Source organism: Engraulis encrasicolus, chromosome 4 (assembly GCF_034702125.1).
Source record: "Engraulis encrasicolus isolate BLACKSEA-1 chromosome 4, IST_EnEncr_1.0, whole genome shotgun sequence".
In the NCBI taxonomy this organism is placed as follows: domain Eukaryota; kingdom Metazoa; phylum Chordata; class Actinopteri; order Clupeiformes; family Engraulidae; genus Engraulis; species Engraulis encrasicolus.
The window spans coordinates 24,953,717-24,968,170 of record NC_085860.1 but is presented as its reverse complement, the minus strand read 5'-3'; the positions used below and the strand labels follow the sequence as shown (position 1 = coordinate 24,968,170).

General features: G+C 43.7%; 1 protein-coding gene across 1 annotated transcript in view; it reads right to left on the bottom strand.

The window, feature by feature from the left end:
• Positions 1–14,454, bottom strand: part of shank2b (SH3 and multiple ankyrin repeat domains 2b) — a 116,421-nt gene that overhangs the window by 38,595 nt on the left and 63,372 nt on the right. The window contains exon 13 of the mRNA XM_063196942.1: positions 4,602–4,683. Coding sequence (XP_063053012.1) covers positions 4,602–4,683 — 82 coding nt within the window. The remainder of the gene's footprint in view (positions 1–4,601; positions 4,684–14,454) is intronic.

The window sequence follows — 14,454 nt, the reverse complement described above, 5'->3', positions numbered from 1 at the left end:
TAGGCTACTGTAGGCCTATAGGCTATCCAAACAAAAAAGCTAATAGATCTATGGACTCCACAAATCTGTTAACTAGAGGCACTGGCTACCAGAATACCACAGCAACATCCTGCAACTGACTCCCAGGTTACCCCCCCCCCCCCCATAAAAATAAATCCTGTTCAAGAGAAGCTCTGATGACAGTGCAGCCTCCAATGTTATATAGCCTAGTTGGCATAGCAACACATAAGGCATATAAGACTGACATTTGTCCGACCAAGTATGGGGCCTTTGGTCAGAAACATTTGCAAGCCTATTGCCGTAATTGTGTTTTTTATTGAGCAATTGCCCCTGTCCTCCAGTAATTTTCAGGAGCAATCACTTAGTCACTGAATGTGTGGTTTGTGAGTGACTGATTCCAGCACTCTCCGATCTCTACCTGGGTAGACTGTAACGGCTGTACAACTCCTCTGTTTACTACACAATATCTAAAATCTGAAGTGTTAATTCACAACTCAAATTTAACACGTACATAGGCTTAGTGTCTGTACCAATTTCTAAGTGTTGAATTAACATGGCAAAAGGCACTGTGTCTGTAGGGGGGGGGGGGGTGTGCCGGATACCAGTGGCTACATAAAGTATAAGGGCTTATATGGCATAGGCTACTTAGAGTAATCATCTATGGAGAGATACATGCAGTGTGTCCCTTACATGAGCATACTGTATGCCCACCCCATGACCCAGGAAGCAGCCTATTACAGCCTACTTTCATCTCCCCCATCTCACCATATGGCGGTTTCCACACTGCAGGGGAATGCAATGCGGTGTGTCAAAGTTTACCTAGCGAGAACTCTCTCGTCTTGTCCTCGTGAAGCAGCCACTGCAGGATGCACTAGTGGGCTCTCTCTCTCTAGTCTCTAGTCTGCACTGACATGAATTTGCTCTGTATCCATGGAAACCAGAGCTGTACACAGGGTGTGTCAGCTGGTTTCTTGGCACAGTAAAAAAAAAAAAAACCCGAGGATATAGTGGTGGCGCTTACTCTTTCTGTGTGTGTGTGTGTGTGTGTGTGTGTGTGTGTGTGTGTGTGTGTGTGTGTGTGTGTGTCTGTCTGTCTGTCTGTCTGTCTGTTTGTGTGTGTGTGTGTGTGTGTGTGTGTGTGTGTGTGTGTGTGTGTGTGTGTGTGTGTGTGTGTGTGTGTGTCTCCCCACCTCTGCCTCTGTATCCCAGGGATGTAAAACTTAGGCCTGCACGGGGGTCAAATCTGGCTCGCGGAGTCATTTTATTCGGCTTGCAAGATGATTTCAAATGTGTATTACAGTTGGCCCATGAATAGTGTAACATGTATAGAGTGGAACATGAAATCTGGTGTGTCACATGGCTATGAGTGGGCCCAGGCCAATTAAACAGCTCACACTTATATGCAACACGAGAGAGTGTGTGTGTGTGTGTGTGTGTGTGTGTGTGTGTGTGTGTGTGTGTGTGTGTGTGTGTGTGTGTGTGTGTGTGTGTGTGTGTGTGTGTGTGTGTGTGTGTGTGTGTGTGTGTGTGTGAAATGTAGGCCTAACTATGAGTATTAAGTGCATGCACGCACAATCTTAGTCCCTTTTTAAAATAAATATTGAGTTTGGCCCTCGACTTGATTGGACAAAACCAAATGAAAAGAGCATGTACTGGGAAAAAAAAAGAATGTCCCCACACACTGGTAGCAGCAGCTCCCTGAGGATTTACCCAATTTGCAATGGCAACACTTCAGCACACATGCTCTCCTCAGCAGGCAAATACTTGCCATGCTTCTGCCATTTTGAACTGGCAAACAAACATTTTGACGTTTGTTCGTTGTACTACATTTAACTATTTCCTCTTTGCACAGTACGTTTTACAATGTTATTTCAATGCTTACAGCGCTGAGTTTATAGTAACACCCCTGGTGTTGGTCCAACTCTCTATCAAAGTGTTCAATTAACGCTAAATAAATACTGTGTATGGTATGACTAGACCCAACTTTGTCCTCACCTGGGCTCACTGAGGAGAGGAGGTGTGTGCACTGTACACTGTGGCCATTTACATTACTCTTTAAGTCAGTGTTTCTCAAAGTGGGGCGTAAGCCCCCCTGGCGGGACGTGAAGGCATCTCAGGGGGGGGCGTGTGACATATGATTTTGGGTTTTTACCCCCAAGGAAATTATTTCCTGTCTCACCAATAAGCCAATAAGTTTAAAGCCCTCACCAACATTATATTATTGTAATGAATTTGAATAGCATAGGAAATGAACACACATTTGCATTCGAATGCAGTCCCTCTTTGTTCAATCTCACCAGTCACCTTTCCTTTGATTCTGCGCAGCGATGGCAAAATCAGTCTGCGGTTGCTTGGGGGGCCCCGGAAGCATAGACTCTCTGAAGGGGGGAATGATGAAAAAAGTTTGAGAACCACTGCTTTAAGTGAAGTGAAAAGTGAAAACCCGCCTGGGAAGCTCCTATTGTCATTGTGACACAGCACCACAGCATACAGTGCTCACTGCACACAAAACAATTGCATTTAAGCCTTAACCAATAAAGGAGGTAGCCCCCAAACGGCACCCCAAGGGACCAGTGCAGCAGGGCGGTACTATGCCAAAATACCGCATGGAGGAGGATGGGGGGAGCACTGGTTAATTACTCCCTCCACCAACCTGGGCGGGTCGGGAATCGAACCAGCAACCTTTGGGCTACAAGCCTGATACTCTAACTGCTTATTCTTGACTACTCTTCCTGAACTCCTCAGCGCAACCATTAGTTTCATTATCAGTTGTGCAACAAATCCAGGCCATGTCCACGCATGGCAAGTTTCACGTGATAATGCACAATGTTGAGATGCTGTATAACAGGTGGCATGTTCTAGTAGACTGTATGTACTGTACATTCATGATATACCCAAGAGAGGGGTGCTTCTGTGATTAAAAAGAACCTTAGCATAATACCAGGGAGAAAACTGTATTTGTATAGCACAATTTCATACAGGACATGCATCTCAATGTGCTTAAAAGATAGATTAACAACAATGTTTAAAACAAAAAATAATGAAATGAAGTAGAAGATACTGTATATAGAAGTTAATGTTAGAGTAGAGTAGAGTAGAGTAGAGTAGAGTAGAGTAGAGTAGAGTAGACTAGAGTAGAGTAGAGTAGAGTAGACTAGAGTAGAGTAGAGTATAATATAGTAGAGTAGAGTAGAGTAGAGTAGAGTAGAATAGAGTAGAGTAGAATAGAGTAGAGTAGAGTATAATGGAGTAGAGTAGAGTGTTAAAGGAACAGTCCACCGTGTATCCATAATAACCTGACCTGAAATGAGTTCATCAAGACGTGAGAGGTACTGTAGGGATGAACTCTTGTTAGAGTAGAAGAGCATGCTTTATTATGGATAAACGATGGACTTTTCCTTTAAGAACTATTGTTGACCTGCGAGGGCTGGGATCGGATGGATGTGTTCACCAGAAGTGATACTGCTTTACAGCGTCATAATCACACAACAAACATGGTGAGAAGAATATTCATAGTGTACAGTAGCCTGCTGGCCATGATTCTACCCATAAGCAATTGTGAAACATCCCACCCCCAAACCCCGCCACACACACACACACACACACACACACACACACACACACACACACACACACACACACACACACACACACACACACACACACACACACACACACACACACACACACACACACACACACACACACACACACACACACACACCTTCAAGTCTCAGCACTGCTTGCATAACTAGCCATCTGACAGCAAAGCATTTTCACACCATTGAAAAAAAAACTGAGAAAAACAACATTCAAATCAACAGTATTTGGATGGTGTGTGGTTTTACCATATCTTTATCATCCGCAAACAAAACAACATACGTTTAATGAAGGCTTATATCTCTGTTCAACGGAACAAGGGAAACTATCAAACCATGTCCACTTAATAGAGACAAAGACAAAACTCACTGCAAATACAGCAGTGTCTCAAACAGATGTCTACAGTGTACCGAAGGAGATCACTTGTCTTAGGGGATTTTCACACTTAGTTGTGTGCAAGCTGTAATATCATGATGACAATCAGTGCTTCACATGAATGAACAAGGTAAAATGGAGGAACACAGAAGAAAGAGTGGGTCATGTATAATCAATGACCTGATACACCTGGACCTCAAGAATGGAGTTCATTTAAGTCAATTAACAGAAGAATCGTTTTCTCAGAGAAACAAGTATTAAAATGTATTTCACTATTTCACTATTAAGTGATACAATTATCCTGTCCATATCTGCGTATATGAGTATGAAGGCTGATATTACCAAATACATAAGCATACATATACATAATAAGCGCTTAAATATGTAATTCTACCAAGATTCTGGCTAGATTTTTGTGTAAACTATGCGCCAGTACAAAAGTGTTTGCACGTCTGTGTTCACAACGATGGGGTATGTGTTGGGTGTGTTTATTTGTGTGTGTGTGAGTGCATGTGCATGTGTCTGTGTACGTATTGTATATGTGTGTATATTTACACATACTGCACAGTATGTGTGGGTGTGAACGCATGCATGTGTATGTATACATGTATTGTATCTGTATTCACCTTGATGCATCAAAACTGTCGTAGGATCCCACTGTGTAATGTCGAAAGAGCTTCCTCCTCTCTGATCGGTCAGCTCTGGAATCTAAAAGGGAAATCACAACAGAGACACAATTACACCTTTATAAACACCTCAATATTGGACATCTGTGGTTTGTGTCAGCTCATACAGTCTCAGCATTGTTTAGTGAAATACTTTACTCTCAATGGCAACACCTCTACCGTAGACATACTGTACATACTGCATGGGGATGTATACAGACATTCCCACCAAAGCAACTTAAATGGCTCAATTCAAATATTATAAATTTCAAACATTATAGTCCTCTGGAATATGGATGTACTGTATTTGAGCTACAATGAGGAATACAGGGATTAAAGCAAAAAAAAGTAATCTGACTGAACTTTTTTACCGGTTAGGCACCCGATCGAGTATCACTCCGTAACCCTACGAAAACCAATGTAGCCAGGCTCTGCCCTCATGACGAAACATACATGCAAGGAATGGTGCCAGAGCCAGCGGCATAGGCAGACGCGGCAGTCGCCTAGAGCAGAATAGGCCTATGTCTTGAGGGCGCCAGTAATACCAAAAAGTGCCACAAAATCAGAACTTCAACCAACATAAATCTTTACACTTCACATGAACAATGAATATTCATTATACACTCAGTAGACCTATATAGACTCAGTATGAGTGTACCTGTAGGTACTAGATCAGATGTGCTCAATCAGATGTAGGCCTACAATGCTATGTTTACAGATGCCAATTTCTAAATACAAAAAAAGGAAAGAGGGCGGGCAGGCCTAGGCCGCTCACCAGATTGACTAGAACTGGCCGAGAATGGAGGGATAATGGATACTATATCAGACTGAACTGAAATTTGGGGCATGTTTTGGTTATTTCCTCTTATTTCTACCCATTGTTTATGAATTGTTCCCAACATCATGCAGAATGGATTCACAATGAATGCTGCTTCAAAATGGTAGCTGATCTCACAGAATTATTGACTTGGAATTGCAATGTGTTGATACAGTGAGTGATCCCATTATGGGGTTTTTTGTTGTAGTAGTAGGCTATATTTTGTCTTTCACATTAGAATGGGCAAACACTGTTCTGGTGAAAGCACTGGTGCGCATTGCTTGCAGTTGTATTTCTGACATTTAAAAAGCCCTGATCATAGCAATCAGAGGGAGAAAACTAGCTTTAATTATTTGTATGTTTTTCACCCTTTTTCAGTATTCATCCTGTTACAAATAACTTGTTGACGTTTACAAACAGGGTGCGGTATGTCTACCTCTGTGTTCTACCCTACCGTTTTGAAAACTACTGGCTACTTTTTTGCTTCTCGATGTGCGGTGCCAAGCACACGCTTACCATTGATTTAAAAAACGTCCCCGATTCTTCCTATGCGCACGTGTTCTACAAGCTGACAGGAAGCAGCAGACACGACAGTCACAGACATACGTCTATCGTTTACAAAAGTAACACACTTTCCCAAGCTTGTCGCGCAGCTTTCCACTCGAATCAAGGGAAATCACCCACCCATCAGTCCTGAGTGCGCAGTGCGCAAATAGGCTAACTGAACTCAAACGAAACGCATAGTCCGAGAAGATGGGCACAGACGTTGAGCCACTCAAAAACAAGCGCACACACAACTGTTGCTGCTGCACACTATTCCAGTTAGCAGAAATAGCGTCACACAGTAACCAGCCTTGAAAGTGAAACAAACGTCGAAACGGCATTTATCGACCATGAGTCCACCCATCAGAACACTGCTTCCCAGAACAAGACGCATAAATTGGCTCTGCCAGGGATAGCCTATCCGTGACCCAAATGCAACCCATTTTTAACTTATTTCTTGAATATATATATCGGCAACAACAAAGTTAATCTGCTATGAGTACAGATGAGACTGTGAATTATCCGTTGTCAAAAGACAACTAGCTCTACACGCAGCCAGTCAAACGCGCTAAACTTTGAGGATGAAACGCATGGTAGGCTATCCTAGATAGCTGCCATAATCTTCCCATAGGGGCTATGAATAATGCTAGTAAGAGTCACAATGCTTAAAAGGCAAACCCTTCATGAGAAGGACATCATACGCAGTCGAAGTAAACTATTCATTTTTTTTTCTAAATATCTGCCACGGCAGGTGCAATGATATGGAAACGTCACTGCACTTTATACATTGTATTACAATTATTTTCTTTTCTGCCATCAGCAACAATTTTGGCTTTTTATTTTTTTAATCTCTCGCGTTGCGCTGCCACAGAATTGTTGACCGCTCGTGTACTTTTTTTTGGAACACGGAAGAACAGGGGATGACCCAAAACTAGGCTACTGATGAGTGAATGTTGTATCACACCGCCAATGGTGGAGTGTATAGCCTAACTACATCCGTAGGCCTACACCAAACACACCTCTCGTCCCCTTCTCATGACCAGGAGTGCTCTCGATTTGTGTTCAGTTGGAAAGTAAAAATTGTAAATTAATTGACATAAATTATACGGACGGAAATCCGTCCAAACGAAAATCCAGTTGACGGAATTCCGTCGTAGCGACGGAAAACTTTAATCCCTGGGAATAGGTAAATGCTGGATATGATCAAGTTATCGTCTTAAACCAAACTTTAACCAAATAGGACATATCAATTCAAAATAATAATCATTGGTAAGGTTCCTCAACCAACAATGTACAAGAAAAAAAACTTCACCACAGTTAATCAATGCCCTTCATTTTGCAAGCTGATCTCCATGAACAATGTTATACATACACCATTAGGTGCCATGTGGCATGGGTGCTGTGACCACAGTGAATGACTGCAGCTAGCCAAGTCAACTGCAGGGCGACACAAACGCAAACAAGTCATGTAAGCAAACATACCTACAGGTTGCCTCACTACTAGGTCAGGGAGCATGTAGCATGTCCATTTCTCCAGTCAAAAAAACAATCGGAGCATTTATTTCTTCAATATCAACAAATTTCTTCAAAAACGTTATCTGTTGATCTCTAAAGCATAAATATAGTTTATAATATGTCATGTGACTCATAAATGCGAGCTACCATTGATATTGAAGCAATAAATACTGAAATTCTTTTTTGAGTGGAGAAATTGGATCCAGCTACACGCTCCCAGACCGATGTGTGTGTTGAGCATCACCAGGGGGGTCCAGAGTTACACACACACACAGAGGTCTGGTAGGAACCAGGCTAACCTACAGGGCCAACGGCACAATGGCCGCAACAACAACACAAGGCTGCCTCACTAAGGCACCCCATTCCAGATTACATCCCTGACCTGCCAAAAGGACACCGGGAGGGAGGGGGGAGGGAGGAAGAGAAAAGGTCGCAAAATGGGTTTGGGGGTCAACAGAGATAAGGAACTTATGTGGTTAATAAAATCTCGGCTGGCTGGCAGGCAACATGAAACTGAAGGTTAAGAGAGTGCATCATCCACCTCCATCGCCACCTCCCCCTCCTCCCTCACCTCCCCCTCAGCCCCCTCCTGTACCTCCTCCATCTAGATTGGCTGATGATAGCCCAGATATTTCTCTTGGGAGACACAGGCATAACCTTCTAATCCATTAGGTGTATAGCCACACATAGATATAATCTCACAACCTGTTTGGAAAAAAAACCCAACAACAACAATATTTTCCCTCTTTTTCACTTATCTTCAGATTGCTGTCCCGACCTAACTAAATGCCAAGCTAAGGTTATCACACATGTTGGAGCAGATATGGGTGCATTTGTAAATCTGTGTTTGTGTGTGTGTGTGTGTGTGTGTGTGTGTGTGTGTGTGTGTGTGTGTGTGTGTGTGTGTGTGTGTGTGTGTGTGTGTGTGTGTGTGTGTGTGTGTGTGTGTGTGTGTGTGTGTGTGTGTGTGTGTCTGTGCAGATGATGCTGTGTGAGAGGAGTCTTGTAGAGCTCGGCAGGCAGGCAGCCTCTCCAACTGTGCTTCAGTGTGCCGCTATTGTTCTGCTCGCCTGCAGTTCCGCTGATCCGTGATGATATCAGTCATCAGGAGGCTGCCTGCCTGCGTGGGATTCGACACTTTCCCCCTTCCAACCTACTCACTGGTTCAACGTTAAAGTCACAGGCTCACACAGCCGCTTCGTTTCTTTGTTCAGCCCGAGATATTTTTGATATGAGTGTAAAGAGCGTGGGGGAGGGCTTGGTGTGTGTGTGTGTGTGTGCGTGTGTGTGTGCGTGTGTGTGTGTGTGTGTGTGTGTGTGTGTGTGTGTGTGTGTGTGTGTGTGTGTGTGTGTGTGTGTGTGTGTGTGTGTGTGTACAATGCATGCATGTGCATTTTACAAACTGAATTACAATGTTTGTTTGCCATGTCACATACATCCACCATCTCCAAGTGAATGTACACTATCATAACTCAGATTTCAGTGTGTGACGCTCTGCTATTGGATGGCATTTACTGCTACATCATACCTTAAACAAGCATCAAAACGATCAACCGATTGCATGTCTGTATCACTCTCATTCTTTTACGACTCTCTCTATTTCTCTCTTCCCATTTCTTTCTATTTATCGCTCTCACACACACATATGCTCATTCGTTGGCTATTGAAACACCCTGTCATTGCTAAGTTGTCGTGCTGTCTAGCACTTTTCAGCAAAAAAAAAGTTCTCGAGTGTGAAGACACTTTCTCTCTGCCGACAGCACAAAACAAGTCCACTTGACAGCTGACAGAAGCCACAGCGGCGAAGAGTGAATTAGCCGGGGTCACAAGATCCACTTGTCTCCTCTCCTCTGGGTTTCTTATAAGGGGGCCGTTGTGTCTTGACCATTATGTCCATTAAACATGTCTTTGTATTTGCACTTGCTGTTCTGTATATCTCCTGTGCACTTTGTATCTGCTTGTGATGTTGGCTATGATTATGTCCTCATTTGAAAGTCGCTTTGATTATAAAGCGTCTGACAAATGCAATGTAATGTAGCCTAATGTAAAATGTCACAGGGACCATGCTTAACTTAGTGTATCATCCATGCTGAGAAATGTGTAAAATTCCCTTTTGAAATTTGCGAAACAGTGGAATGGACATTAGGAACGTCCACTTTGAGATTCCACACCAAGACTGTACGTATTACATTGTTATCAGCGCCATTAACACATACATTCACACATGAATCTGTTCTCATGGGGAGACATAGTTGCTTAATAATAACTCCATATAATTATCATAAAAATGTACACGTTGAACAATGATCAAAGAGGAAGACAATCAAGACAAACAGTGGGGGACAAAACGAATGTAAATTTGAGTTGTCCATTTCTGTTTCTCCACAGTCACACAACTTCAACAGCTTGCACTCAATACAGCGAAAAGTCCAATGATCACATGCCAGATCAGCTGATCTCACTCTCCAAAAAAAACCACACACCATACCTCCAAAGTGGACCTTCTTCCTCCTAGGAAGGTCGTCCATTTGGGCCCCCGACCACTTCTCCACTGGTTTCCCTCTTCCCCTCTCGTCAAATGGAAACCCTTTTTTCCTTTCGAGAAAACAATTTTTGTGTTTTTTTAACTCCAAAACAGCCAGAAGAGAAAAATAAAAAAAACTCTCAACACTCAACGTCTGTCGATCAGGCCACACTGCCGACGACTCTCCGCCACATCCCCACGAAAACTTTGGAGCCAGAAACTGGAGCAACAGACATGAGAACGACCACCTGTGATGCCACAGCAAGCAAAACCACGGGAAGCACAAGTCATGATGAGGAGAGAAATCCTGTGTGTGCTCTGCTTTCAGTACTGAACACAGATGAGAGAGAGTAAGAGAGAGAGATAGAGAGAGAGAGAGAAAGAGAGAGAGAGAGAGAGAGAGAGAGAGAGAGAGAGAGAGAGAGAGAGAGAGAGAGAGAGAGAGAGAGAGAAAGCGAGAGAGAGGAAGGGAAAAAAAAACGGTTCAGAAAAGGAGAGAGAGCACAAGAGAGAGAAGAGAGAGAGAGAAAAAAAATCTTGCCAAGGCCCACTCCTTAGCAACAGAGCTGTACAGTGTAGAGAGGGATGTTTCCATGGAAATATATCAATCAGGGATGTACATGAGTGTGTTGCCACGAAGGGGGCCATGTGAGTTTGGCACTATACTTAAACCATTATTCAACCCAGCAGAGCAGCAGGAACAGAGGCAGACTTTCCATTAAGCAAACCTAGGCAATTGCCTAGGGCCCCCATCAAATCTGACTGCCATATGGGCCCCAACTGTCACAGCAGTCGCGGTAATAGCACAAAAAAGTATGCTTGATCTTAATTTGTGACTTATGTATAGTAATCAGAGATATAAATGAGACAAAACACTAAAATATCACCGAAACACAAAATCGTATGTCTATATAATGAGCTTTGCGGGCCCCATGTTCATATTTTGCCAAGGGCCCCAAAATGGGTAGATCCACCGCTGAGCAGGAAGACGGGCAGGCAGGCGCAGGCATCAGATCAGAACCCCTCACCAGCAAACCAACCGCCAGCTCTTACTCACTTGAGCTGCTGTCCATTTTAGTAAGCCAGGCTCTTGGGAGGGGGAGGATGTGTAATGTGTGTGTGTGTGTGTGTGTGTGTGTGTGTGTGTGTGTGTGTGTGTGTGTGTGTGTGTGTGTGTGTGTGTGTGTGTGTGTGTGTGTGTGTGTGTGTGTGTGTGTGTGTGTGTGTGTGTGTGTGTGCATATACGTAGGCATCTGCCAGGATGAGTGGTTTGCTTTTTTTCTGCTTTCTTTCTTTCTCATGTGAATGCAATAGACCTCTATGGCAGTGATGGTACTGCAAACAAGGGATCAATGGCCAATAGCAGTGTAACAATTCTGGTACACAGACACTACTATACACACGTTTACATACAACAAACGTTTGCCTGACACTGAGGAGGATTAAGACCAAAACGTCTGACGGGCAATAAAATACACAACGTGGAGTGCTGTCCTGTTATTTTGTATATTTCTTAAGGAATGAGCACTCAGTTGCTTTTAGCACGTTACACCTCTTAGTTGAATCCAGCTTATGAGAATGCAATGCATACAATACAATGCAATACATATACATATCCGAGCATGAGAGGCAAAGGGTTAAGTTGCCAATATGAGGGTTACTATGCCAGAGGGGGTCTACTAATGATGTAATTTACATATGTGTACGTATACAGTACATATGTTACCATGGTCATACATAGCGATACTGACCACAAAAGAGCGAGTGGACCACACTTCCCCAATCTAGACTGCAAGCCTATACACAAGAGGAAAGATATGGCTGCTTGCTTGCTTGTTCACTGTGCCTTCATGCAGTTGCTCGAAAAAGGTAAAAATAGCACCCTGCTCCAAACTGCCACACATTTTTACAGACACAAATTTCACATTTCAGCAAGAGTGGATTTTGCATTTCCTAGTTCCTCTCCATGGTTACCACAGCTCTGCTCTCTTCACTCTCTGCACATTGCAAGGTTGAACCTTTCTCCTTCTCTCTCTCTCTCTCTCTCTCTCTCTCTCTCTCTCTCTCTCTCTCTGCGTGTAAGAAAGGAAGTAGAGTGAGTGAGGGGGAGGGGGGCCACAAAACATCGGACCTATTACACCACTGGGGGTTTCCAGGTTTGTAGTTTTATGGTTTTGATGCACGAGTGTGAGAGTAGCGTCAGCGTCCCTGCAGAGCGTGAGTATTTCCCCAACCATTCCCATTCACACCTCCCAATCCCCAGCCTCTGCCCCTGCTTGCCTGCACACCAAAATTAACCCACCCAACAGAGCAGTGGCTCCACTCCAAATGCTATCTCTCTCTCTCTCTCTCTCTCTCTCTCTCTCTCTCTCTCTCTCTCTCTCTCTCTCTCTCTCTCTCTCTCTCTCTCTCTCTCTCACACACGCACACCACCCCTTCCCCAGTCATGATGCACCCCCACCCCCACCACTACCACCACCGGTTTTCTCACACCACTGAGTAGGTGGACAAGTCTAAATGTGGCACAGGCCTATCTGGTTTGGTATTCATTGCACATTACTCACTGCAATCAGTGTGTGTGTGTGTGTGTGTGTACGTGCGTGTGTGTGTGTGTGAGAGAGAGAGGTAGGGGAGAGAGAGAGATAGAGAAAGAGAAAGAGAAAGAGAAAGAGAAAGAGAGAGAGAGAGAGAGAGAGAGAGAGAGAGAGAGAGAGAGAGAGAGAGAGAGAGAGAGAGAGAAAAAAATGTATAGGATAATGCGTCTTGTGAACTCAAAAGCTACACACAGCTAATGAGAAAACCATACAAGTGTGTTGGTTTGTGATTAGTCCTAACACAGAGCTCCAATCACCGTTAACTTAACAAATTCAAAATGAATGCAGCGCTATAATGACTTATTATGCGGATTAAATGGAGGACATTGTGTGCTTGTTTTTTTTGTTTTCTGGTTGTTTTCAGTCACATCCCTCTCCCTCCTTCACCTTTTGACCCCCTAGAGTTTTCCCGTAAGAATAGAACTTTCCCTTGACACTTGCTCTCTGGGCTAGGCTTTAGACGTTTGCATATTGTCTTGGGACGCTTCAGTGGTAAGAAATCATACAGCTATGGCTGCTGTATAAACAATGGGCTCTGAAAGGAGCTGAAGTGCAGAAGTTGTTGCTTCCCCTTGCAAGTGAGGCACAAGTGAGGGTCCATCCCACAGATTCTGGAACATTCTACAGTACTCATCCTTGTTCTTTCCCTTTCAATCTCCCTTTTCCTGTAGCCCCACAATGCACGCTTTACCATCTGAGGCACGCTGTAATAATCATTGAAAGGTTGATTACCATAGTACTACCCTACTATGACATAACACTGGGCCTTTAGTATGACTTGGTCATTGCCATTCTGGTAACAACAAATGTATAACGTTGTGTTTTAACGGGTTAAAGTGGTTGAACCATACTGGTAAATTGGCAACCTTTCATACAGCATGTTGTATTCCATTCAGAAGAAAATGCTCCTTGAATCCACCTGAGGGTGCGCTGAGATGTAGCCTACCATATGTATGTAACAATGTATTCATTCACGTTTTCATTAATTTCTGCTCATTTATAGATTTTCTTCAAATCTAAGTAGAGGTTACAAGTGATAAATATAGATGACGTTACTCTTTTTTAAAGATGTGTATAATCTGAGTATATTATGCAAACTCGGAGGGATTATGCAAATAATAGTCACAGGAGTAATTGTCTGACTGACCAAAGCTATACTGCATCAAGCATTAAGACTCGCTTGATTGCCCCTTTTCTACCGAAGGTAAAGAGTAAATGCTGCCAAAGATGCTTTTATTTTACGGGTCATTGAAGCAGCAGCAGCAAGCATCAGCATTGAAGCCTTTCACTTTCCAGAGGTTAGTCACATGGCCACATCCATTAGAGCGATGACATATGACGTCCGTCCTGTCGGCCCAGTCACTTCCATCAGTGGCGTCGGTGGCAGAGGCGGACTTTCCATTAGGCAAATCTAGGCAATTGCCTAGGGCCCTGACTAAACCTGTCCTCCATAGGGGCCCCTACTGTCACGCCAGTTGCAGTAAACACACAAAAAGTAGGCTTTGTCACTTATGCAACGTAATAAAAGACATATATGAGACAAAACACTTAAATAGCACCAAAACACAAAATCATATATCTACATAATGACTTTTGAGGGCCCAATGTTGACATTTCGCCTAGGGCCCCAAAATGGCTAGATCTGCCCCTGGTCGGTGGCAATGGTGGTAGCGGTGGCGGAGGCGGAGACAGGGACGGCGGCTGTAGCAGCCAAGACGAGGTGGCAGCATGGCTCCCTGTGTGTGTGTGTGTTATTATTCCTCCCCCATACAATGTCCTTCAATCCATTCGGCGACTTCTTCTTCTCTCTCTCTCTCTCTC